General features: G+C 42.6%; 1 protein-coding gene across 10 annotated transcripts in view; it reads left to right on the top strand.

Moving 5' to 3' along the window:
• The window catches only part of trpm2 (transient receptor potential cation channel, subfamily M, member 2), a 247,332-nt gene that overhangs the window by 89,620 nt on the left and 131,150 nt on the right, over positions 1 to 26,562 (top strand). For all 10 annotated transcript variants that reach the window (XR_007958558.1, XR_007958583.1, XR_007958595.1 and 7 more), the window contains 6 exons: positions 4,354 to 4,519; positions 5,254 to 5,434; positions 6,652 to 6,818; positions 7,119 to 7,299; positions 18,525 to 18,586; positions 25,285 to 25,485. Coding sequence is in view for 6 of the 10 variants with exons in the window: in XM_052043091.1 (XP_051899051.1) it covers positions 4,354 to 4,519; positions 5,254 to 5,434; positions 6,652 to 6,818; positions 7,119 to 7,299; positions 18,525 to 18,586; positions 25,285 to 25,485 (958 nt within the window). In the remaining 4 variants the exon portion in view is untranslated. The remainder of the gene's footprint in view (positions 1 to 4,353; positions 4,520 to 5,253; positions 5,435 to 6,651; positions 6,819 to 7,118; positions 7,300 to 18,524; positions 18,587 to 25,284; positions 25,486 to 26,562) is intronic.

The following is a 26,562-nucleotide window of genomic DNA, read 5'->3' as shown; positions in this document are numbered from 1 at the left end:
TGTGGGCCGAAGGGCCTGTACTGTGCTGAAGTGTTCTATGTTCCATGTTCTATGATACTAAAATTGGTGGTAGTGAAGATGGTTATCAAAAATTACAGGGAGATCTTGATCAGCTTGATCAGCTAGATAAATGGGCGGAGGAATGGCAAGCGAAAGTTAATTCGGATAAGTGCGGGTTTGCATTTTGGGGAGGCAAATGAGGATAGGACTTTCACAGTGAATGGTAAGGCCTTGAGGATTGTTATAGAACAGAGGAACCTAAGAGTACAAGTACATGGTTTCCTGAAAGTGGCATCGCAGGTAGACAGGGTGGTGAAGAAAGCTTTTGGCATGCTGGCCTTCATCTGTCAGGGTATTGAGTATAAAAGTTGGGATGTTAGGTTACAGATCTGTATGTTCCCGTTAGAATAAAAGGCAAGGCGAAGAATGTGGAGAAATTATAGGCCTGTGAGCCTAACAGCATTCTATGGGACAGGAGATATAAGTATTTGGATAGACAGGGCCTGATTAGGGATTGTCAACATGTGCATGGGTAGGTCATGTCTAACCAATCTTATAGTTTTTCGAGGAGGTTACCAAGAAGGTTGATGAAGGAAAGGTGGTGGACGTTGTCTACTTGGACTTTAGCAAGGCCTTTTACAAAGTCCCACATGGGAGGCTGATCCAAAAGGTTAAATTGCTTGGCCTTCAGGATGAAGTAGCCAATAGGATGCAACACTGGCTTAGTGGGAGAAGCCAGAGAGTGGCTGTAAATGGTTGTCTCTCTAACTGGAGGCCAGTGTCTAGTGGTATGCCATTTTTGTTTATCATCTATATTAATGATTTAGATGATAATGTGGTAAACTAGATTAGCAAATTTGCAGATGACACCAAGTTTGGGGGCATAGTGGACAGTGAAGAAGGCTATCAAAGCTTGCAGTGTGATCTTGACCATCTCGGAAAATGGGCAGAAAGATGGCAGATGGAATTTAATGCAGACAAGTGTGAGGTGTTACACTTTGGGAGGACAAACCAGGGTAAGACTTACCCATTGAATGGTAGGGGTCTGAGATGTGTGGTGGAACAAAGAGACTTGGAAATACAGATCTATAATTCCTTGAAAGTGGCATGACAGGTAGAATGGGTTATAAAAAGAGCTTTTGGCATGTTGGCCTTCATATATCAGGGCTCTGAGTACAGGAGTTGGGATGTTATTGTTGAAGTTGTACAAGACGTTGGTGAGGCCGAATTTAAGGTATTGTGTGCAGTTCTGGTCAGCTACCTACAGGAAACATATCAGTAAGCTTGAAAGAGTGCAGAGAAAATTTATATAGATGTTGCCGGGACTTGAGGACCTGAGTTGTAGGGAAAGGTTGAATAGGTTAGGACTTTATTCCGTGGAGCGCAGGAGAATGGGGGGAGATCTTATAGAGGTATACAAAATTATGAGGGATATAGATCGGGTGAATGCAGGCAGGCTTTTTCCCCTCAGATTTGGTGAGACTAGAACTAGAGGTCATAGACTTTAGGTGAAAGGTGAAACATTTAAGGGGAATCTGAGGGGAAACTACTTCACTCAGAGGGTGGTGCGAGTGTGGGACGAGCTGCCAGCAGAAGTGGTAGATGCAGGTTCAGTTGTAACATTTAAGAGAAGTTCGAACAGGTACATGGATGGGAGAGGATTGGAGGGGTATGGTCTGGGTGCAGGTAGATGGGACTAGGTAGAAAATCAGGTCGGCATGGACCTGTTTCTGTGCTATAGTGCTCTATGACTCTATGAGTCCATGAGATGTACAAGACATTGCTGAGGCTGCACTTGGAATATTGTGTTTAGTTTTAGCCACCCTGCTCTGTGAAAGATACTAATAAGCTGGAAAGAGTGCAGACTGTCCAACTGTCTTTTAAATGGGGCCACTAGAATTGCTCACAGTACTCCAAATGCGGCCTGACCAAAGTTTAGTACAGCTGTGACATCACTTCCCAACTTTAATACTCAACACCCCGACCGATGAAGGCAAGTATGTAATATATAGTATTGTATAATAACCTTCCTTACCACCCTCTCTACTTGTGTTGCCGCTTTCAGGGAGCTAAGGACTTGCACCCCAAGATCCCTCTGTGCATCAATGCTTCTTAGGATCCTACTGTTTACTGTGTATTTTCCTCTTGTGTTTGACCTCCCAAAGTGCAACACTAACACTTGTCTGGATTAAACTCCAAACTTGTTGGGAATAAATTCTGTATAGGAAAAGTTTAGATGGATATGGAACTAGCTCAGGTAAAGCAGCTTGGCTGGCATGGATGAGTTGGGCTGGAGGGCCTGTTACTATACCGTATAACTTGATGACTTTTTGACTCTACTCAATGCCCCAACTAATAAAGGCCACATACCTTCTTAACCATGTTATCTACCTCTGCTGCAACCTCCAAGAATTTTGGACTTGGATTTAAAATTGGCTCGGCAGTAGGAGACAGGGGTGATGTTAGAAGGTTACTGTTGTGATTGAACACCTGTAACTAGTGGTGTTCCTCAGGGATCAGTGCTGGGACCCTTGCTGTTTGTCATAAATGCAAATAATTTGGATGTGGATGTGGAAGGCATGATCAGTAAGTTTGCGGATGACATGTGCATTGGTGGAGTTGTTGGTATTGTGAAAGGTAGTCTGAGGCTGCAGGGTGATATTGACGTGTTCATGAAAGGGGCTGAGAAATGGTAGACAGAGTTTAATCCTGATAAATGTGAGCTGATGCATTTTGAAATGAGGCTAGGACATACACAAGGGAGTATTGAGGAACAGAGGGACCTTGTATGCAATTCCAAAGATTCTTGAAGGTGGTAGCACAGCTAGATAACATGGTTAAGCTAGATAATATGGGATACTGACCTTTATTAGTCAAGGCACTGAATACAAAAGCAGAGCTCAGCTGGAATTCTGCATGTAGTTCTAGTCACTAAGGTATAGGAAGGATGTGACAGTGCTGGAGAGGGTGCAGAGGCGGTTCACCAGGATGTTGCCTGGGATGGAGCAGTTCAATGATGTGGAGAGATTGGAGAGGCTGGGTCTGTTCTCCCTGGAGTGGAGGAGCTTAAGAGGGGACAAGACTAAGATAAATAAAGTTATGAGGGATATAGATAGGGTAGACTGTAGGAAACTTTTCCCCATATCAGAGGTAGGTAAAACTAGAAGACATAGATTTAGGGGAAGGGGGAAGAGATTTAGAGGAAATCTGAGGAGGACCTTTGTTACCCAGAGAGTGGTGAGTAACTGGAATGCGCAGCCTGAGAGAGTGGTGGATGCAGAAGTGATGTCCAGGTGAGTACTTGAATCACCCAGGCATGGAAGGCTTCAGGCCAAGTGCTGTGACATGGGATTAAAACAGGTGGGTGTCCACTGGTTGGTGTGGACGTGGCGGGTAAAATGGCCTGTTTCTGTACTGTATGACTTCATGTCTTCGTGTGGAGGTTGTTGCATCAAGAGGCCACTAACCCACATCCCCAACATGATGCAGACGGTGCATCTGGAGATGTAAGAGGAGATTGGCTTCCCTGCAGCCTCACAACATTACTCCATCAGCAGCTTCTCTCCAAATAAAGTTCTCCAGGGATCATGCATCCTCCCCACTCAGCAGAAGAGTAGTCTGGTCAGCCCCAGGATCAGAACTCCAGGAGGAGTGGTCCATCCTCTCCACTACCCTGGAGGAGGGGTGTGACCCATCCCAGAATCGGACTCTGCATTGCTCCCTTCCCTGGAGGAGGGGAGTGGATTCTTGGGATGAGGCCTTGTGCTGATCCCTCCCCTGGAGGAAGGGTGTGGACTATCCTTAGATCAGACTCTGTCTTGCTCTCTTCCCTGGAGGAGGACTGCAGGCTGTCCTACGATTAGTCTCTGTCCTGTTCACTCCTCTGGAGGAGGGCTACAGGCCATCATGGGATCAGACCCTGTCCTCTCCTGTCCCCGTGTGTGGCTGGACCAACTGCTCCTGTATTCTCTCGGGAGTTTTCAATAATGCTGTCAGCTGAAAAAATTGTGAAGGTAATTTCTCATCTCAAGAGTACAAAGCATGACCTTTGTAACCTGTTCCTCACTGAAGTCCAGGTCACGTGGGGCCTGATTTATTTAGGTTGATGTACCAACCCATCCAGTTGTAAAAAATAATCCTTCTCTGAATAGGCATAGGCATCATTTAACCTGGGAGGGAAAGGGTCAAGTGTGGAGGGGTTTTTAGCACCAGTACTCCTAGGTTGGTTTGGTGCTTGTGCTGGTTGAAGGGGGAGACTGGGAGGATAAACATGCTGCTGCCTCACTGCTCCAACGCACTGTCCTGCCATTTGACGATTGGAGTTCGCAGGTTGCTTTCTACCTTTCCTCACAGGCCAGTGTGTGAATGTGGATACCCCAGGTCCTGTCACAGTGAGGAAGCCCTTCAAGCTGGCCGCCTACAGAATGAGAAATGGAGCAACACAAAGCATCTCCAACAGCTTCCAACTGATGCGTTTGGAGACATTGCATTTGAAGGGCAAGGACAGAAGAGTGGAAAGGTATGTGGATCCATCAAGGTGTGTTAAAGTCCTGGCATCAAGACAAATTGGGATTGTTTCTTTCGTTCCACTTGTGTCTGCATGGTGGAAATGCTTAAAATTAACACCTGGCCTGCAACAGCAGTAGCCAACACCTTCACTCAGAATTCCTCATGACTGGATTTTTAGTGGTAAATATCACTGTTCACAGTTTGGATTTGAACTGTCACCTCTCCGCTGGGTGTACTCATGGCCTGGCTGGTTTGAATGGACTGATTGTACAGAAGGCATTCAGCCATCCAATTGCCCCCACACTCTGCCCCTTCATAGCACCCTGTAGATGCCCAATGGTACCCATTACCATCTGGGTGGCAAGAAGTGAAACTTGTGCAGCCAGTGTGGAGCACATCAGGGATTTAATCAGGTACTGGGCATTGAGGTATGGACAATGCACTGTCACACTCTGCGATCTCTACACTGTCCGTTCTCAACATCAGATAAAAGCCACTCATTAACTGAATATCAGGCAAACATTCCCAGCAACAAAAATAAGAAGGCACAAGACACTGCAGATGCTGGAAATCTAGACCAACACACAAAGGAGCCGGAGGAGCTCAGTGGGTCAGGCAATATGGCGATACAACAGGAGGGCAGGGAGAGTTGTGAGAGATGCTCACTTTCCCCCGGACCATGCTTGGTGCATGACCACTGACAACCTTGGTAACCAAGTGATCTCTGTTGTTGGTTGTTTCCAGTACGTTCGAGTTTCAAATAACACTGCACCAGTGACATTATACCAGCTGATGACCAAGTACTGGGGACTAAATCCTCCACGCCTTCTCATTTCTGTCACTGGAGGTGCAAAGAACTTTCATCTGAAGCCAGACCTGAAATTCATGTTTCGTAGAGGCCTCATCAAAGTCGCGCAATCAACAGGTAGGAGGAAATCGACTGTTTCCTGAGTGGCCAAGAATTTACAGGACAAAAACAGAGCATTCGCATCTCTGCCTCCCCCGATACTTCACCTGTCTCTCTGAGTATATTGATTCCTCTTTTCCTCACCTGCTTCACCTTACATTCTAATCCCTGTCACTGTGAGGACATTCCTCCCGAATTCCCTGCTGGATATGAGTGACCAACAGCTCTTCAGCACTTAGATTTGTGTTTGCGGCATGGACACACCTTTCTTCAGTCTATTCTACCAAACCTCTCTACAATTGTGAAAATCTCTTTCTGGTATAGAACCATAGAACCACAGAAAAATACAGCACAATACAGGCCCTTCGGCCCACCATGTTGTGCCGACCTTTAAACCATTATTATGCTTGTGATCTTTTTCAAAAAATCTGTATTTTTTCTGTTGGGAGACCAGGGCTTGAAAACGTGTGCTTCTGAACAGGAGAGTTAACACGTATCTTTTAATGTTGGTGTGACGCATGGAGGAATGTTTTCTGTAGGGATTGAGGATCCTTGGAATTCTCTACCATAGAGAGCTGTGGAGTCGTAGTTCTCCTTCAGTTTTGTGCTCTTTTGTATCTCATGCCCTTATCTCCTTTGATTTGTGCTCCTTTCCCTCTCTCTCATTTCCACTGCTCTCCCTCTACTTTGCTGCCGATGCTTCATGCTCCCTTCATGTTTCTTTGTATTCTGCACCCTCTCTTTGTGCCTCTCTCTTCCTCTCTTTTGTACTCCTGTGGTTTTATTGTATTTCCTACTCATTTATCCCTTTTTTTAAAGTGCTTTATTTAATGCTTTTGCTATTCCCTCTTCATTGAATGTTTGTATTGGTTCTTTGTAACAGAAAGAAATACCTTTACATAGAGAATTTTTTTTCTTTGTTGTCTTCTTGAATATCCTGTTCAGTTTTTTCGCTTTCAGCAGATCTGCATTCTCCACCAGCGACTTATCTACAACTGGGTTTGGACTTTGGGTGAGGCCAAGGGAGTGGAGGGATGTGCTGGGGCCAAAGGTTGAAGCAGGATGGGAGGAGGTTTGAGCAGAGTACATTCCTTGTCTCAGACTATTGGGACCAGATATTTGTATTGTGCCGTAAATACTTTGTAACTCTGGAATTTTACTATCGGTTCTCTGTTTTTCATCCATATGATGTTTTTTAAATTATGGGATTATATAAAACAAAATTTTCCTCCCAGGTGCATGGATTATCACCGGGGGTTCCTTTGCTGGTGTGATGAAGTACGTTGGAGAGGCTGTGCGGCACTGTAACATGACCAGCAACTACAAGGAAAAGCAGATTGTTGCAATTGGCATAGCCAGCTGGGGTATCGTGCACAACCGTGACAGCCTGGTTGATGTACAGGTGAGCTTTGGTCCTGTGTCAACTTCATTCAATAACTGACAGCCCTGGATTTTGTTCACTTGCAAACCACAAATCACTTAATAGGATCTGGAAGAATCCCTGTTGCCAGAATTGTACCTGAGGCCTTCAAGTTACAGGTTGATATTTTAATTTCTGTCGCACCTGTGTTCCTTATGACATGGGTGACAACAAGAAAGGTGCTCTTTCTTCAGTAGTGTTTTACGCTGAGGAGTTACGCTGATGTTAAAACAAACCTCTCGTGCTGCTTGTGTCTAACTAGGCTTGTCTTTTCTGAAATAGGGCAAGTTTCCTGCAACATATTACATAGATGAAGCAAATCAGGGCAAGTTATCCTGTTTGGATCACAACCACACCCATTTTATCCTGGTGGACGATGGGACCCATGGACACTATGGTGTGGAGATTTCCCTGAGAACCCAGTTAGAAAAGTACATCTCAAAGCAGCGAATGGGCACTGAAGGTAAGAGCTGGCAACTGGGCTGAGGACAGAGGGTGTGTGGATGTGGGGAAGATGACTAGTAAGCTGGATTTTGAGAGACTTTGTTGGAGGAATTTGTGTGTTAAACCTGCAGCCTGAATCTGGCTTTCATGTGGGGCCCAGCCACCCTCTTAATTATGGATCAGATCGGGACAGCACACAGAGAAAATCTCTGGTACAGCAGTGGTGAGTTTCTCAAAGAAGTCAGTTTATTCAGGCCTGTTACAGTGTCACTGTGGAGAACTTTCTTTCTTTTTCAATATTTTTATTAATTCCAGATAAAAACTACAAAGTACATGAAACAAAGGAAAACACAAAATGTTACAAGATAATATTGAATCACACTTGAAATCACAATGTTTCTTATTAATAAACAAAAATGGTAACTAATTAGTATTAATAAATTGGAAACATTTTATTATAAAAAAATCTAACCCACTACCAAGACCGAAGCTGTTTGATTAAAAAAAACACCCTAAAGGCATAATAGTATTGGCCAATATCTGTACTTTAAGCACTAAATCAGTGGTTTTGAAAGTAGTTCAAAAAAGGTCCCCATAATACTTGAAGGTTCAGAATAGATCCAGAAATAGAGCAGCAGATCTTCTCTAAGTTTAGATATGACACAACATCCTGTAACCATTGACCATGAGTGGGGGCAGTAGTTTCCTTCCATTTAAGCAATACAGCCCTCCTGGCTATAAGAGAGATGAAAGCCAATATGTATAAGTCTGAAGTCTCCAGAATTATTTCTTTTTCTCCAACAATCCCAAATAATGCAGTTAAAGGATTTGGCTTAAAGTTTATTTTAAAAAGCATGGAGAAGGTTTGAAATACCTCTATCCAGTATTTTTCCAGACTCAGATATGACCAAAACATATGAATTAAAGAAGCCTCTCCATTATTGCATTTATCACAATAAGGAGATATATCGGAATAGAAACGTGATAACTTGTCTTTGGACAGGTAAGCTCTATGGACCACTTTAAATTGAAGGAGGGAGTGACGTGCACATAATGAAGAAGTATTAACCAGTTTAAAAATTTGATTCCAAGTTTCTTCAGAAATTGAAATCTGCAGATCATGTTCCCAAGCATTTTTAATTTTGTCTGAAGGAACCTTATTCATTCCTGATAACCTACCATAAATCTTAGATATTGAAGCATCATAAAAAGACTTCAGATTAAAAATTACATCTAGTATGTTCTTATCAGGACATAGGTAAAGTATGTACTTGAGATCAGAGAAAATCTCTAATATGCAAATATTGAAAAAAGTGAGTTTTTGGCAAATTATATTTAATTGACAATTGTTCAAATGTTAAGAAATTTCCTCCAACAAACAGATCCTGAAAACAAGTAGTACCCAATCTATCCCAGTTTTTAAAAACTATGTCAGTCATAGAAGGTTTAAAAAAAATTAGCAAATATGGGACTAGACAAAGAAACTCTCAATAAACCATAATATTTTCTAAATTGTAACCAAATCCTCAAAGCATGTTTAACTACCAAATTATCAGTTAATTTATTTATTGATAAAGGAAGTGAAGAGCCAAGCAAAGAAATAATAGAAATTCTTTTAACAGAATTAGCTTCCAAAGAAACCCATACTGGACAGGCCTCATGATTAATATAATGTAACCAAAAAGTAAGATTTTGTATATTGACTGCCCAATAATAAAACCTAAAGTAGGGTAAAGCAAAGCCACCATTATTTTTAGCTTTCTGAAAATGAACTTTATTTAATCTAGGATGTTTATTTTTCCATATGTAAGAAGATATAATTGAGTCAAGAGAATCAAAAAAAGACTTAGAAATAAAAACAGATAAAGCCTGAAATAGAAACATAAATTTAGGTAAAATATTCATTTTAATAGAATTAATGCGGCCAATCAGCGATATAGAGAGGGGTGACCAATTTGGTAAGACCCTTTTCACATAATTCGGTAAAGCAAGAAAGTTCTCTTTAAATAAATATTGATAATTTTTATTAATTGTTACACCCAAATAGGTAAAATGATTTCTTACAATTTTAAAAGGAAGGTTAATATCGAATGGCATCAGATTGTTCAAAGTTCGCTCTTGTGTAAATTCAGTTTATATCCTGAAAATTGGCTGAAACAGGAAGTAAAGAAAGCATAGAAGGTAAGGAAGCCTCAACATTAGAGATGAAGAGGAATAAATCATCAGCATAGAGCAAAACTTTCTGGGTAGTACCTCTCCTAAAGAGACCAGCAATTTCTGTAGATTCTCGAAAAGCAATAGCTAAAGGTTCTAGGACCAAGGGCTCAAAGGGCATCTCTGTCTGGTTCCGCGTTGAAGTTTAAAAGGTTCAGAAAGTTGAAAGTTAGTAAGAACATGGGCAGAAGGGGATAAATAAAGCAATTTAATCCATTGAATAAAATCGGGCCCAAAGTTAAATTTCTCCAAGGTTTTAAATAGGTAACTCCATTCGACCTGGTCAAAGGCATTCTCGGTATCTAGAGAAATCACACATTCCGATATTTCCTTAGAAGGAGAATAAATAATATTCAATAAATGACGAATATTAAAATGGGAATAACGGTTTTTGATAAACCCAGTCTGATCATCGGATATAATTAATGGTAAAATATTTTCCAATCCACAGGCCAAAACTTTATATAAAATTTTAACATCAACATTCAGTAAAGAAATTGGTCTGTATGAGGAACATTCCGTTGGGTTTTTATTCTTCTTAAGAATAAGAGAGATGGAAGCTTCATAAAAGGATTGTGGTAACCTTCCCAATTTAAAAGAATCTGAAAAAACAGAACTTAAATAAGGTATAAGCAGTGAGGAGAAAGCCTTACAGAATTCTCCCAGAGATCCATTAGGACCCGGAGTCTTTCCAGAGTGCATTGACTGTATGACCTCGGCGATTTCCTCATAAGTAATAGATTTATCCAGGTGTTTTCAGTTATCAGCAAGAGAGTGTAGGAATATTTAATTGGTCAAAAAAGTTATTCATTGCAGAATCATCTTTAGGACAATCAGAACTATAAAGTTTAGAATAAAATTCTCTAAAAGTATCATTTATTTCTAAATGATCCGTTGTCCTTTCTGCATTGGCTTTGTGAACTTCTTTAATTTGCCGTCTAGCTATAGAGGTTTTTAATTGCTTAGCCAATAATTTACCTGTTTTATCTCCATGGATATAAAATTGACTTTTATCTTTTAAGAGTTGATTCTCAATTGGGTATGTTAAAAGGATTTGGTTTTAATTTCAACTCACCTTTTATATAAAGTGGGATCTGGATCCAAGGCATATTTTTGGTCTAAAAGTTTCAATTGATTGACTAAATCAATCCTTTCTGTGTTAGCTTTTCTCTTAACGCTTGCCGCGTAAGAAATAATTTGTCCTCTAATAAAGGCTTTAAAAGCATCCCATATAATAAGACTAGAAGTCACTCCTGGGATATTCTCTTTCAAAAAGAAAGTGATTTGTTTCTCCAAAAATTTAAAGAAGTCTTTATCAGATAGCAAAGTTAAATTAAAATGCCAGGATCTGTTTATCTGAGGGAGTCCAGGGAGATTTAAAGATAAAAACACAGGAGCATGGTCTGAAAGAGCAATCTCCTTATATTCACAGGCTCGGATTGATGAAATCATTTGACTGTCAATAAAAAAAAATCAATCCTGGAATATGTGTGATGAACATGAGAAAAAAATGAATATTCCCTGTCTTCTGGATGTAAAAAATGCCAGACATCAGTGACGCCAGTTTTCATTAAAAAAGATTGAAGAAATAAAGCTTATTTGTTAAGAGCTGCTGGTTTAGTAGATGACCTATCTAACCTTGAATCAAACCAACAATTAAAGTCTCCTCCTAGGGCCAGAGAGTAAAGATTCAAAACTGGCAAAAGTGCAAAAAATCATTCAAAAAATCCTGGATCATCAGTATTTGGAGTATAAATATTGGCAAATACCACTAGTCTATTATCTAGCTTCCCTGATACTATGACAAAACAACCGTTAGTGTCCGTTACTATCTTATGTTGAACAAATGAAACGGTATTATCTATGAAGATTGAAACGCCCCTGGATTTAGCTCGGAAAGAGGAATGATATTGTGTCCCTCTCCATCAACTGAATAAGCGTAAAGTATCATAATTGTGTGTTTGAGTTTCTTGTAAAATAATAATTGAAGCTTTGAGCTTTTTAATGTAAGCAAAAATCTTGTTTCGCTTTACAGGATGGTTTAATCCTTTAACGTTAAAACTAATGCAATGAATCACTCGATCCATTTTAATATTGTTTAAATGTCAGTAATAAAAAAAATAATATGCAAGCCATATTAAAATGTAAATTCAAATAAGACACTGAACTTTCCAATAAGGTAACTAAGCAACAGACTTGGCTAAAGGCCCAAAACAGTTTCCGAAGAAAGAACCCAAAGAGAGAAAACAACTGACCAATAGAAAGCCGGCATCTATATCTGAAGACAGTTTAACCCAAATAATCCTGTTGCCAATTTCTCAAGGTTGGTAAAATTCATCCCAGTCAAAACAGAAACTTGAAAAAACAGTTTCAAAATCATAGAATAACAAATATATCTGTTAGTTTATTAGTAAAAAACCTTAAAGGAATATATGTAAAATAACATGTCCAAAAAAAGATCAAAAGTCAAAGTACATAAACATTGAAAGTATTAGTAAGGGGTTATCAAAATTAAAAAAAGATGTTTATGAAGAAAGTTACAGAGTCTATCAATCCTCAGATTCCAGAAAAACTTGAGCATGGGAGTTAAACCACTTAAACGAGCCATTTTTCAGAATGATTCTAAGCTTTGCAGGGTAATGAAGCAAAGGTTTGTAACCTTGGTTAAAAAGCTCCGACATGACCTTTTTAAATTTCCCATGTTCATTCATAACTTCAGGTGAGAAATCTTCAATGATTCTAATCTTGTAATCTTGGTAGTTAATCATTCCTCTTCGGCAGGATTCATAAATTAAAAGGTCTTTAATTTGAAAGTCCTGCAGAGAGATAATGACTGACCTGGATTTGCCTTCCGTAAGAAATTTGTTCACCAGAGATCTATGTGCTCTGTCAATCTTCGGTACAGCTTTTAAAATAGAAGGAAACAATTCAACCAAAAGGTTTACAAAGAATTCAGTAGGTTGATTGCCTTCTACAAGCTCCTTGAGACCGAGAATTCGAAGTTTGTTCCTTCTGCTCCTGTTTTCTAAGTCAATAATCTTCTGCTTTAGCTTTTCATTAGATTTAGATTGCTTTTTACAAAGCTTTTCCAAGTCATTTTTAATCCATTCATCATGATCATGTAAAGTTTCTTGGATAGAATCCAACTTAGAATTAATCTGCTGAAGTTGCTTTTGAAATTGTTCAAATTTTTTGGAAGAATCATCTATATGTTTTTGAAGCAATTGTAAAATAGATTCCAGAGATACAGGCGGGTCATCTTCCTGAGTAGTTTTAGTACCTTTGTAGCCATGGTGAAGTAAAATTGCAATTAGAGAGAGAGCTTCAAACCGGGTTGAGAAGGTAAGATAAATAGGAGCTCCGGCGTGTAGCTGTTACTCCATTAACGACCAGCAGGCTTCTGAGAACTTTAAGTGAGAGCTCAAAGATACTCCACTGACCCAAAAAACTTCCAGCAATTTATAGTATTCGCGTTACATAGTTACGTGCTGATTTTACAATTTCATCAGTAACCCACTTTTCTTTGGAGTATCTGATCTTTGTTTTATCTCTGCAGGGTTGCCTCAAACTGCCTGACAAATGGGACTTTGCCTTCCTTTACCAGACAGCCATTTCACCCATTCCCTCTGCAATTGGGTGCTCTAATTTATGGTCTTGTTCTTCTGTCGTGAATCTGCTTATCTTGTGATCAGCTCTCCTGCACTTAAGATGTATTCCAACCTTCCTTTGTTTATCTCTGCTCTAGCTAGCTATGCCTTGTAATCTTAGCGCTTCCCTGATCTAGTGACTACCCAGTTTCTTCTCAGCAACCTTTAAGCCACCTCCACCATTGGACCATTTTCCCATCATCCATTTCTAATTTGTATGACACTTATGTTTACCATATTACAAACTTCTAATTCCAAGGAATTCATTCTTCACTTTTAAACTCTGAGACCTAGGCTCAAATTTGATGCATGTTGCATAATAATGGAAATGTTTAAGAGCAAAGTGGAGAGGGAGATGTACAATATGATCCCTGCTGTGTTAGCTTTGGCGTGCCTCATTGTTGGGAGACATTTATCTCACCCCTTCTGTACCTTACAGTAACATCTTCGGAGACAAAGCTGTGCCAGAACAGGTCTGTGTTTAACGGGACAGTGTGGAACAAGTGTTTTTCTGTTCTGATTTCGTCCAGTATCTAATTTGATTGAACTCTTTGAAGAGACAACAAGTGTATAGAAGAAGCCAGTGGATGTGATTTACATGCACCTTTAATTAAGACTTTGACAAGGTCCCACATGGGAAACTGGTTCAAAAGGTTAGGGCCAATGGTATCCAGGGCACATTGGCAAACTGGAAACAAAACTGATTTGGCAACAAGAGACAGAGGGTGATGGTAGAGGGTTGTTGTTATGATTGGATACCTGTGTCTAGTGGTGTCCCACAAGGATCAGTGCTGGGACCCCTTGCTGCTTGTAATAGATGTGAATGATTAGGATGTGAATGCGGGAGGCATGATCAGTATGTTTGCAGATGGCACAAAGATCGGCAGAATTTTGGAAAGTAGTGTTCGGCTGCAGAGAGATGTTGATGTGTTGGTGAAATGGACTGAGAAATGGCAGATGGGATTTAACCCAGACAAGTGTGAGGTGATGCATCTTGGGAGTATGAATGAGGCTCGGACATAACACCAGAGTCTCGGGGAGTATTAAGGAACAGAGGGACCTTAGAGTACAAGTCAGTACACTGGAAATTGCCTAACCGGTGGATAGGGTAGTTAAGAAAGCTTATGGGATGTTAGTTTTCATAAGTTGGGGGATCGAGTTTGAGAGCCGCGAGGTAATGATGCAGCTCTACAAAACTCTGGTTAGACCACACTTGGAGTACTGTGTCCAATTCTGGTCGCCTCATTATAGGAAGGATGTGGAAGCGTTGGAAAGGGTGCAGAGGAGATTTACCAGGATGCTGCCTGGATTGGAGAGTATCGATTATGAAGAGAAACTAAGGGAGATAGGGCTTCACTCATTGGAGAGAAGGAGGATGAGGGGAGACGTGATAGAGGTATACAAAATGTTAAGAGGAGTAGATAGAGTGGACAGCCAGCACCTCTTTCCCAGGGCACCAATGCTGAATACAAGAGGCATGGCTTTAAGGTGGGAAGTTCAAGGGAGATATCAGAGGAAGGTTTTTTACCCAGAGCGTGGTTGGTGCGTGAAATGCGCTGCCTGGGGTGGTGGTGGAGGCTGATACCTTGGTCAAGTTCAAGAGATTGTTAGATAAGCATATGGAGGAATTTAAAATAGAGGGATATGTGGGAGGAAGGGGTTAGATAGTCTTAGGTGTGGTTTAAAGGTCGGCACAACATGGTGGGCCAAAGGGCCTGTATTGTGTTATATTGTTCTATGGTTCTATGGTACAAGTCCATAGATCCTTCAAGGTGGCAACACAGGTAGCATTTGGGATACTGGCCTTCATTAGTCAGGGCATTGAATACAGAAGTAGGCAGGTTATGCTCCAACTTTATAAAACCTTGGTCAGACCTCAGCTGGAGTACTGCATGCAGTTTTGGTCACTGTGCTATAGGAAAGATGTGACAGTGCTGGAGAGGGTGCCACAGAGATTCACCACAACATTGCCTGGGATGGAGCAATTCAGTTATGAGAGACTGGAGAAACTGCGTCTGTTTTCCCTGAGTGGAGGAGGTTAGGAGGAGGTTAAGAGGATAGATGACCGAGGTATGTAAAATTATGAGCAGTATAGATTGGGTGGACTGCAGGAAACTTTTCCCAATATCAGATGTAGATAAAACTAAAGGGGGAAGAGATTTAGAGGGGATCTGAGGGGGACCTTCTTCACCCAGAGAGTGATGGGTACCTGGAACACACTGCCAAAGAGAGAGGTGGAAGCAGAGTCGCTGACAGCATTTAAGAGGTGTCTGGACGAGCTCTTGAATTACTTATGCACAGAGGGCAGTGGATCAAGTGCTGGATGAGCGGGTTAATACAGAATGGTGCCCACTGGTTGGTTTGGATGAGTTGGGCTGAATGGCCTGTTTTCATGTTGTATGACTCTGTAATTGTGCTGTAAGGGTTTGATGGAACAGCACTGCAATAGCTTAGTTCTCTGTCGGCTTCCTACAGTAACTGCTCTGGAACTGTTTGATGAGACAATGTGGAGACAACTTTATTCTGTAGTCAGCAGGTCAGACTGCATCTGTAGGAGGAGAAACAGAATTAATGTGCTGAAACATCACCTCTATTTCTCTTCCATAGATGCGGCATGACCTGCTGAGTATTTCAGGCATTTTCTGTTTTTAGTTTAGATTTCCAGCATCTGTAGTATTTTGATTTTACATCTCATCTCTATTTTATGCAATATCCATGTGTCATGCGATAACATGGAGCGAACTTTGTTCTGTGTCAGTTTCATTTCTATCTGTGTTTGATGGGCCAGCATTATTCTGTATTTCATTCAGTAATTGTGCTGAAAGTGATTGTGAGGACATAGGACAGTACAGCACAGGAACAGGCCCTTCGGACCACCATGTTGTGCCGAACTAATTAAGCTAATGACACCTAACTAAACGAATCCCTTCTGCCTGCGCTTGGTCCATATCCCTTCATCCCCTGCATATTCAAGAGCCTCTTAAATGCCTCTATTCTATCTGCCTCCATCACCACCCCTGGCAGTGCAGTCCAGGCACCCATCACTCTCTGTGTAAAAAAAAACTTGCCCCTCACATCTCCTGTGAACTTACCCCCTCTCACCTTAAATGCATTGCCTCTAGTGTTAGATATTTAAGCCCTGGGAAAAAGATACTGGTTGTCTACCTATTAATGCTTCTCATAATCTTATAGAATTCTTTCAGGTCTCCCCTCAGCCTCTGCCGCTCCAGACAACAGCACACCACTGAAGATCCTCCGATACCTGCACACTATTTGTCTCGAGTGTAGAGATTCTTCACTCCAACAACCAACCACTTTATTGTACTTTATACACAGGCTTTTATGAAAAGTTTTGTTTTAAAATACCTGTATTTAAAAGCAGCAGCATGGTTTGCTCTGGGTGTCCAAACAGTGTGGTGATGCTCATCTCCAACTCCTACCTGTTCACGAGTTGAGCTTCCTCATCAGAGCTCAGGTAGGCTCCGATAGTGAAGGTGCATGGTGCAGCACACAAATGGTCTCATCTCCTCCAGTGGGGAGTCCACCTGTGACCTGACCAACCAGGAGCCCTGAACATTTCTCCCAATGGAGGAGACCTGCTGGCACTCACAGGTCAATGGGATCTCTGACCATGAGGAGTAGGCCATCAGTGAGAAGACAACCTCCATGCCCATCCACCTCCAAAGAAGACAAAGAAACAGCTCCACACGGACGGAATGAGATGTAGAAGTCATCCAGTTGATGGCTTAATGGTGGCAGTTTGAGAGAAAGAATATAAAGAAAGGACCCTAAGAGGTTGCAAAATGCAGGGCGACGAGATGTGCCCGGAGTGTTATGCTGTGCTAAAGGGGAGTGAAAACCTGAGCCAATTTCGGAGATGGTCAGTTCTGATAGATGAGGAGAGAGCGAGCTACCCAAAGTCGTGGCATTCCATCCTGAGTCCTAAAAACTGCAACAAGCCGTGACGCAAGACAAGGCACTGTTGCTCAAGCTTTCTTTGGGGCTTGTTGTAACAGTGCAGGAGGCCACAGACCAAAAGGTTGGAGCAAGAGTGGGATGGAGGTGTAAAGTGGCAGGGAACAGGTCACCCCCATAAATAGAGTGCACCTGCTCCACAAGGTGACCACTCTCCTCTTTCTCTTTATCAGTTTTTCTTTCCTCAGGAAGTGGAAGACATGCCCAACCTGATCTGCCAAGCTTGTCTTCCTGCTCTGTATTCTTGCATTCTGTGGTCCATGTTCCCACCTGGACTGCACACAATCTTATATCCAGTGTTGGGAATCAAGAACTAAAGAGCATCGGTTTAAGTTGAGAGGGGAGAGATTTAATAGGAACCTGAAGAGCAACTTTTTCACCTAGAGAGTGGTTGTATCTGGAAGGAGCTACCAGAGGAAGTGGCTGAGGCAGGTACATTAACAACATTTAAAAGGTATCTGGACAGGTACATGGATAGGAAAGGTTTAGAGGGATATGGGCCAGATACAGGCAAATGGTTCCAGCTTAGGTGGGCATCTTGGTTGGTGTGGACCAGTTGGGCCGAAGGGCCTGTTTCCGTGCTCCATGACTCTATAACACCCGTGAACTGCTCCCATTCACTCACTGACCAGATAACCTGGTTTATGTCTTACCTCAGTTTTACCCCATCAGACACATCCCCCCCACCTTCCCTGCAGCTTTACAAACTTTCCTTCTCTCCTTCCGATTTCTGACAAAGGCTTATTGATCTGAAATGTTAACTCTGCTTCTCTTCCCGCAGATGCGGCCTGACCTGCAGAGCATTTCCTGCATATCTGTTCTTTGTTAAATTTCCAGCATCCACAGGTTTTTTTGATTTTCAATCAGTCGATCGAAGTAGAAGATGCCACATTGTGAACATCAAATGCAGTAGACTAGACTGGAAGGAGTGCAAGTGGATCACTGTCACATGTGGAGGAACATGTGTTGGATCCCTGGATGATGAGAAGGGAAAAGGTGAAAGGGCAGGTGGCAAAGTGAGGAAACAAGTTAGTTGTGAGTCACAAGGAGAGTGAAGGAGGGATGGGAAGGACAATGGAAAACTCTCCAACAGGGTGAGGTCAGTGTTGCAGAGAGATACCACTGTACACGGTGCAATTGGTGAATAGATTACTGAGGGCAATCTGAGAGAGAGAGAGATTGTAAAGCTGTGAAATGCAGGTCAGTCAGAGCTGTTGCTGAAACCTGAAGGCAAAAGAGGAATGTTGGAATTGCCCAGCAGGGCCAGATTTTAGAATGCTACTTCCACATGAAGCCTCACTCATAGGACTCACACCATGAAACTTTAAATCATGGGAGAGACATTTCAATGAATTTGTAATAGGTTCCTATAGAACTGCAATCTGTGACATCAAAATTTGTTTTGCAGATGCTGGACTTGAGATCCCAATTGTATGTGTTGCCCTCGAAGGTGGTCCTGGAACATTGAATGTAAGTTAATCCCCCTTTACACTTTCCCTTTCATGTTTTGGGACATCGAAAAATACTAATTATACTGGAATGTAGCCACCATTGTTTATGAAGAAAATGAACAGCCCATTTGAATGACAAGGTCTCTCCGACAGCAATGTGATTACGTTAGGGTAATCTGCACCTCGTCCTCAGAACTTCCTCTCAGAAACAGGATTTCATTAACTCCTGAGGATTGCTAAAGCTTTGGTTTAATGACGCCTCGAAAGATCATGTATCCAACCACAGTAGTGGTCCTCTGATATGCAGCACCCTTGTTGAACTGACCCCCTGATGGTGCAGCACTCCCACTGCACCAGACACCCCATAGTGCAGCACTCCCACTGCACTGGTCTGCTGGTAACATCCTCCGTTCCTGCTGCACAGGACCTTTTACAATATTGTACAGTCGGTATAGCAGTGGGGGTACTGTACTAACTGCCTTCTTGTAGTACAGCAGTCCCATTGTGTGACCAAATGATAACACAGCACTCCCACTGCACTGGCTATCTGACATGTGGAGACAAAAGATACTGCAGATGCTGGAATCTGGAGCAAAGAACAAACTGTTGGAGGAACTCAGTGGGTCAGGCAGCATCTGTGGGGGGAAATGGACAGTCGAAGTTTTGGGTTGAGACCCTTCATCTGGACTGAAAGATAGAGGGCGATAGCCCACTGGTTCCCCTCCCCCACTACTCCCCTCTGTCCTCCCCACCACCCATGCTCCACCTTCCTCTCCTATCAGATTCCACATTCAGCCTTTTGTCACCTCCGCCCATCACCTCCCAGCCTCTGTTACCATTTCCACTCTTCTCTCCTCCATCTGCCAATTACCCCCTCAACTGGATCCACCTTTCACCTGCAGGTTCTATCTCCACCCCTTCCTCCCACCTCTTTATACCAGCTATCTTCCCTTTATCTTTCTGTCTAGGTGAAGGGTCTCAACCTGAAATGTCAATGGTCCATTTTCCTCCACAGATGCTGCCTGACCCATTGAGTTCCTCCAGTGTGTTGTGTGTTGCTCAGGATTCTTATTCACTGGCACTCCAACAGCACCACTCTGCCACCACACCAGCTCACATATAGTACAGCAATGCTTCTGCACTGGCCCTCTGATATCACAGCATTCTCACCGCACATGGCCTTTTATGTCACTACATAGGTGGAGGCAATACACTGTCTTCTTACAGCCCATCACTCCTAGTGCACTGGCACTCTAACAGTGCAGCACACCCACTGCATTGGCCATCTGACACTGGAACACTCACATTGTGCTCTCACTTCACTCATTCACTCTCGCTCACACTGTCACTCAGGCTGTGTATCATTCCCACTTCACTGTTGGAAGAATCTGCACTCCTTATAAACAATTCACCTCTTTCTTCTTGAAAATTCCTTCAGAAACTCATCCTCTACCAACATTTGATTCTGTCTTCACTGCTTCCCCCAGTATCCACTCCAAACCCCAACCATTTGCTTTGCATGAAAGGTTTTTTTTCATGTTACTTTCTTTTCATTTGCCAATCATATACTATAGACCCAAGTTACTGAATCCTCCACCTGTGGGAGCAGTGTTTTTCTATCTATACCCTTCTTAAGTTACTCTTTTTTCCAAGGGGTATCACCCATCATCTCCAGTCTATCCAACTTAACCATACTTCTCTCATCTCTGGAAATGCTTTTATGATCTGCACTTTTTATAACGCATCTATATCTTTCCTGAAGTGTGACCACCTTTGCCCCATGTCCCTTCTTTCTGAGATTGTTGTCCTCCTTAAACAAAGGAATGACATTGGCTATTCTCCAGTCTTCTGGGACTTCACCTGCGGCACAAGAAGACAAAAAGATCTCTGTCAATCTCCTCCTTCAGGATCCTGGGATAGATTCTATCAGTCCCCAGGGACTTATCCACCTTAATGTTTTTGAGGAGACCCAACACCACCTCCGCTTTAACAGCAACATGTCCTGGAATATCAGCATTCTGACCTATCATCCATGTCCTTCCCCTTATACCGATGCCAAGTACTCACTAAGGATCTTGCCCACCTCCTCTGGCTCCAGGCATAGATTCCTTCCTTTGTCTTTGTGTGGAACTGCCTTTTCCCTGCCTAAGACGCTATAGGATTCTCCTTAATCCTACTTGCCAAGGGCATTTCACAGTTCACAACATTGCCAGGTTTTGTGTCATCTGCAAATTTAGAAATTGTGGCTTACAATCCCAAGTATAGGTTATTAATATAGATCAGAAAAAACAACAGGCTTAACACTGATCTCTGAGGAATGCCACCATTCACATTCTCCAGTCAGAGAAATGGTAATTCACAATAAACCAATCTTGGATCCATGCTGTCAATGACCTCCTTGTGTTTCAGCTTTGCCTGTTTTGTAGAACCTTTATAATCAACTGCGTTATCCATATTAACTGTATCCATTATCTTATCAAAAATTCTACCCAATTGGTTAAATACAATTCACCCTTAACAAATCCTTGCAGGCTTGCCTCGATCCATTTTCCTGCAGGTGACTATTAATCCAATCCTGGATCAATGTTTCTAAAAATTCTCCACCACTGAAGTTAAATGCACTGAATCAGAATCAGATTTATTATCACTGACATATATCACGTGAAATTTGTTGTTTTGTGACTGGCTTGTAGTTGCAGGGTTTTTCCTTATTCTCTTTCTTGAACAAGGGAGTAATATTCATCACGCTCCAGTTCTTAGGCACCACTCCCATATGCATGACTTCCTCCCTAAAAATCCAGTGACGCATTACATCTGGTCCTGTGGTGACTTACCTCAGAATAAGAGGTCTGCTGAAGGCTCCCAAACCTGTAACATTGACTGTTTCTCTGTCTATTGATGCTCTTTGACCCGTTGAGTTTTACCAGCATTTCTTGTTTTTATTTCAACTTTTCTGTTACCTCTGTGTTATCAATATTTTGTATATCCAGTGTCCCTGTTACTTTGGAAGGAGTCCTTTCTCAAGTGAAAACAAACACAAAGTACTCATTTATTTCATTAACATGACTGCCAGTATCCACGTACAAATGTATTCTGTAATGTATTCCTATCATCCGACAGTCACATTAATGTAATAAATGAGTAATTTGCGTTTGTTTTCACTTTTCACTGTTTATATACCTAAAGAATACTTTCAGATTCCCCTTTATGTTTGCAGCTAAACTTTTCACATACATGCTCCTTGCCGCTTTTACTTTGGTTGTTGCTCCCCCTCTGATTCATAGATGCAGGTGTGGGCCATTTAGAACATAGAACATTACAGCACAGTACAGGCCCTTCGGCCCACAATGTTGTGCCAACATTTTATCCTGCTCTAAGATCTATCTAACCCTTCCCTCCCACATAACCCCCCATTTCTCTATCATTCGAGACAACTCCAACATTCAATGACTTGTCTTTCACAAACACTTTGTATCCAGGAATAATTTGTGCCCAGTGTTGCCCCATTTGAGCCAAGCTTCTTATGTGGGACGTGGTTCCCACACAGCTATCTGTGCCTGTCTGTTGTTCAACAACCTTATTTACCACACTTCCTGTATTCACATATGTGCATTATGTACAGAATTTAGTGATACACCATAGAACCATAGAACAATACGGCACACTACGAGCCCTGCGGCCCACCATGTTTTGCCAACCTTTAAATGACACCTAATACTATCGAACCCCTTCGTCCCACATATCCCCCTATTTTAAATTCCTCCATATGCTTATCTAACAATCTCTTGAACTCGATCAATATACCTGCCTCCACCACTACCCCAGGCAGTGCAGTCCATGCACCAACCATTCTCTGGGTGAAAAACCTCCCTTCGATATCTCCCTTGAGTTTCCCACCCATTACTTTAAAGCCATGCCATCTTGTATTGTTTTGTAGAACTGCATCATTACCTCGTGGCTCTTAAACTCGATCCACGACTGATAAAAGCTAACAGCCCATAAGCTTTCTTAACTACCCTATCCACCTGTGAGGCAACTTTCAGTGATCTGTGGATATGAACCCCAAGATCCCTCTGCTCCTCCACACTACCCAGAATCCTGCCATTAACCTTGTACTCCGCCTTGGAGTTTGTCCTTCCAAAGTGTACCACCTCACACTTCTCCAGATTGAACTCCATCTGCCACTTCTTAGCCCAGCTCTGCATCCTATCAATATCCCTCTGCAATCTTTGACAGTCCTCCACACTATCCACAACACCACCGACCTTTGTGTCGTCTGCAAACTTGCTAACCCCCCCTTCTACCCCCTCATCCAAGTCATTAATAAATATCACGAAAAGTAGAGGTCCCAGAACCGATCCTTGTGGGACACCACCAGTTACAGCCCTCCAATCTGAATGCACTCCCTCCACCACAACCCTCTGCTTTCTACAGGCAAGCCAATTTTGAATCCACACGGCCAAGCCTCCCTGGATCCCATGCCTTCTGACCTTCTGAAGAAGCCTACCATGTGGAACCTTGTCAAATGCCTTATGAAAATCCATGTAGACCACATCTACTGCACTACCCTCATCAATCTTCCTGGTCACCTCCTCAAAGAACACTGTCAGGCTTGTGAGACATGATCTTCCCTTCACAAAGCCATGCTGGCTGTCCCTAATCAGTCCATGATTCTCTAAATGCTCATAGATCCTGTTTCTAAGAATCCTCTCCAACAGCTTACCCACCACAGACGTAAGGCTCACTGGTCTGTAATTCCCTGGACTATCCCTACTACCTTTTTTGAATAAGGGGACATTTACCACCCTCCAATCCTCCAGTACCATTCCCATGGACAACAAAGATCCGATCCAATGGTTCATCAATCTCCTCCTTCGCCTCGCGGAGCAGCCTGGGGAATATTCCGTCAGGCTCTGGGGACTTATCTGTCCTAATATTTTCTAACAGCTCCTACACATCCTTTCTCTTGATATCTACATGCTCTAGAACATTAACCTTACCAACACTGTCCTCAGCGTCATCTAGGCCCCTCTCCTTCTGAAGAGAATTATTCATTAAGAACCTTATCCACTTCCACAGTTTCCAGGCACATCTTCCCACCTTTGTCTCTAATCGGTCCTACCTTTACTCTCGTCATCCTTCTGCTCTTCACATATGTGAAAAAAGCCTTGGGATTCTCCTTAACCCTACTCGCTAAGGCCTTTTCGTGTCCCTTCTTGCTCTCCTCAGCCCCTTCTTAAGTTCCTTCCTTGCTACCCTACTCATGAGCCCTATCTGATCCTGGCTGCCTACACCTTATGTATGCTGCCTTCTTCCTCCTAACTAGTTGTTCCACCTCTCTTGTCACCAATGGTTCCTTCACCCTGCCATTCTTTCTCTGCCTCACTGGAACAAATTCATCCCCAACATCCTGCAAGAGATTCCTGAACAATGACCACATCTCCATGGTACATTTCCCTTCAAAAATGTCATCCCAATTTACACTCTCAAGTTCTAGCCTTATAGCCTCATGATTTGCCCTTCCACAATTAAATATCTTCCTGTCCTCTTTGCTCCTATCCTTGTCCATGACAATGCTGAAGGTTAGGGAGTGGTGGTCACTGTCCCCCTGACCAGTTCATTATCTAATACTAGACCTAATATGGCATTCCCTCTCGTTGGCCTGTCAACATATAATTGTCACTTTCACTGGCCTCAATAAAGTTCTTGCACTGGCCTAATCCAGTGTGATCTGCCTTCTCCATTCCTTTATGTATTTTGCCTTTAATTTGATCCTGTCATTTTTTCCTTCACTGGTCTCATGCCTTCTCTCTTCCTCTTCCCAATGGCCCATTGACTGGAACCTTTGACTTCCTAAATATCCCCTCACCCCTCCCTTCTGACCACTACACCGTCAAGTTCTCAACCCCTGCCGAACTAGTTCAACTCTTACCCACCACTTCCCACCCCACTCACAACAGCATTGCTCCTGTTCCTGTTACGGTGAAACTCACCTGGCCAGAAATGATCCAACCTCTCTCTCATATACTGGCCACACATTTGTGCATCCATCTTCTAGCTTTCTTCTCCTGTACTCACCAACATGTGGCACTGGGTGTACCAGATACTGATCTGCTACATTTTAACCCCTTTCTAAGCTCCCAAAGCTCTGTCTTCAGGAACTCGGCCCTTTTCCTCCCTATTGCCTTGGTACTGATATGTACCACAACCTCTGGCCGTCAATCTCCCCTTCAAGATGTTCTGCAACCATTCAGTGATATCCTTGACCCTAACTCTGACCAGTACCATCTCAGAGACATGTCTGTGACCACAGAAATGCCTGTCTGTCCCCCTAACTCTTGATCCCTGATCACCACAGATCTCTCGTGTTCCTACTTCTCCTGTGCAGCCAGGGCACATTCCGGGCTCTGGCTGCATTCTTCCCTCACTTCCTCAGTTCTACCTGCAGGACCTCATCCCTTGCTCAACCCGTGTACTGAGGTCAAAATGACTGTTCTTTTTCACTGGCCCTTCCCTGCTTCTTAGAGTAATAGAGTCATACAGCAAAGAACTAGGCCCTCTGGCCCAACTCGTTTATGCTGACCACTTGAAACAAAGGTGTAATATTTACAGTTTTCCTGTCTGCAGGTACCACCCCTGAACTTTTGATGTGTATAAATGATTGACTTCCTAATCCCCTCTGTGTTTTGTTCTGTGATGGTGATTTTTCTCTTGCAGACAATACACAGTGCAATGGGCAACGGGACTCCTTGTGTCATTGTGGAGGGTTCAGGCCGAGTGGCTGATGTGCTGGCTGGTGCGGCAGACTTACCCATGGCTCAGATTACCATCTCCTTCATTCAGAAACAACTGCGCACATTCTTCGCTGATTGCTACAGCATGTTCTCTGAACGAGATATAATATTATGGACCAAAAAGGTACAAGATTGCCCCCTCCTTGGAGCCTTCCTCATCTAATAGATGGACCCAACACACTGTTATGTTTCCTCTTGTACCACATGTCTGAATTTTGTTCCAAGCCCCTTGTGGGCCACATTAACAAATGCCTTTTGACCCACTGCACTCCAATTAACAATGAAATCACACACCTTTTGAATTTGCTGTGAAACTCAAACCAGTCCCAAATCTTCAGTTTTCTTATGCATTCTGAATGCTCATTAAGATAAGATATCTTTATTAGTCACATGTACATCAAAACACACAGTGAAATGCATCTTTTGCGTAGAGTGTTCTGGGGTCAGCCTGCAAGTGTCACCACACTTCTGGCGCCAACATAACATGCCCACAACTTCCTAACCCAGACGTCTTTGGAATGTGGGAGGAAACCGGAGCACCCAGAGGAAACCCACGCAGACAGGGGGAGAACATACAAACTCCTTACAGACAGCGGCCGGAATTGAACCCGGGTCACTGGCACTGTAATAGTGTCACACTAACCGCTACATCACCATGCCTGCCCAATTTAGTGTATTTTTAATTTTTAGAACTTTGATCTTTGATTTACAACCCAAAGACGCTGGTCTATCATTCACTTATTGCTTGGTACAGGGTGTTATATCAGCTGCATCCCAGTCCCAGTGCATGACATGTTTCAGAGATATTGCTAAGACCCTCAGCCAGCTCCTGGAAATTCAGTTCATGTCACGCCATGTCTCCATCCATTCCTTGAAAGAGCTAGTAACTTGGTCCCCTGTCCTCTCCCAACGGCCCTGCAAGTTTACACTTTTCATGTCGTTCAAAGTCCACTTGAAAGTTATCGCATTTCTTTTTATCAGCCCAAAGTTCATTTGCTAATCACATCAAGCCTATGTCCTGATTATTGACCCTTTTGCTAATGAAGGCAAGTTTTTTGTTTATTAAAACCTTCACAATTTCATTCAATCTCCTCTCTCTAATTCTGAAGTTGCTTTGTATAACTAAACATAAGAAGCAACAGGAGTTGGACAATAATGTATCAAGCCAGGTCTACCATTCAGTGAGATCATGGTTGATTCC

This window comes from Pristis pectinata, chromosome 1 (assembly GCF_009764475.1).
Source record: "Pristis pectinata isolate sPriPec2 chromosome 1, sPriPec2.1.pri, whole genome shotgun sequence".
NCBI classification, from domain to species: Eukaryota; Metazoa; Chordata; class Chondrichthyes; order Rhinopristiformes; family Pristidae; genus Pristis; species Pristis pectinata.
The sequence above is the reverse complement of the archived record's forward strand: the minus strand, read 5'-3'. Positions and strand labels throughout refer to the sequence as shown.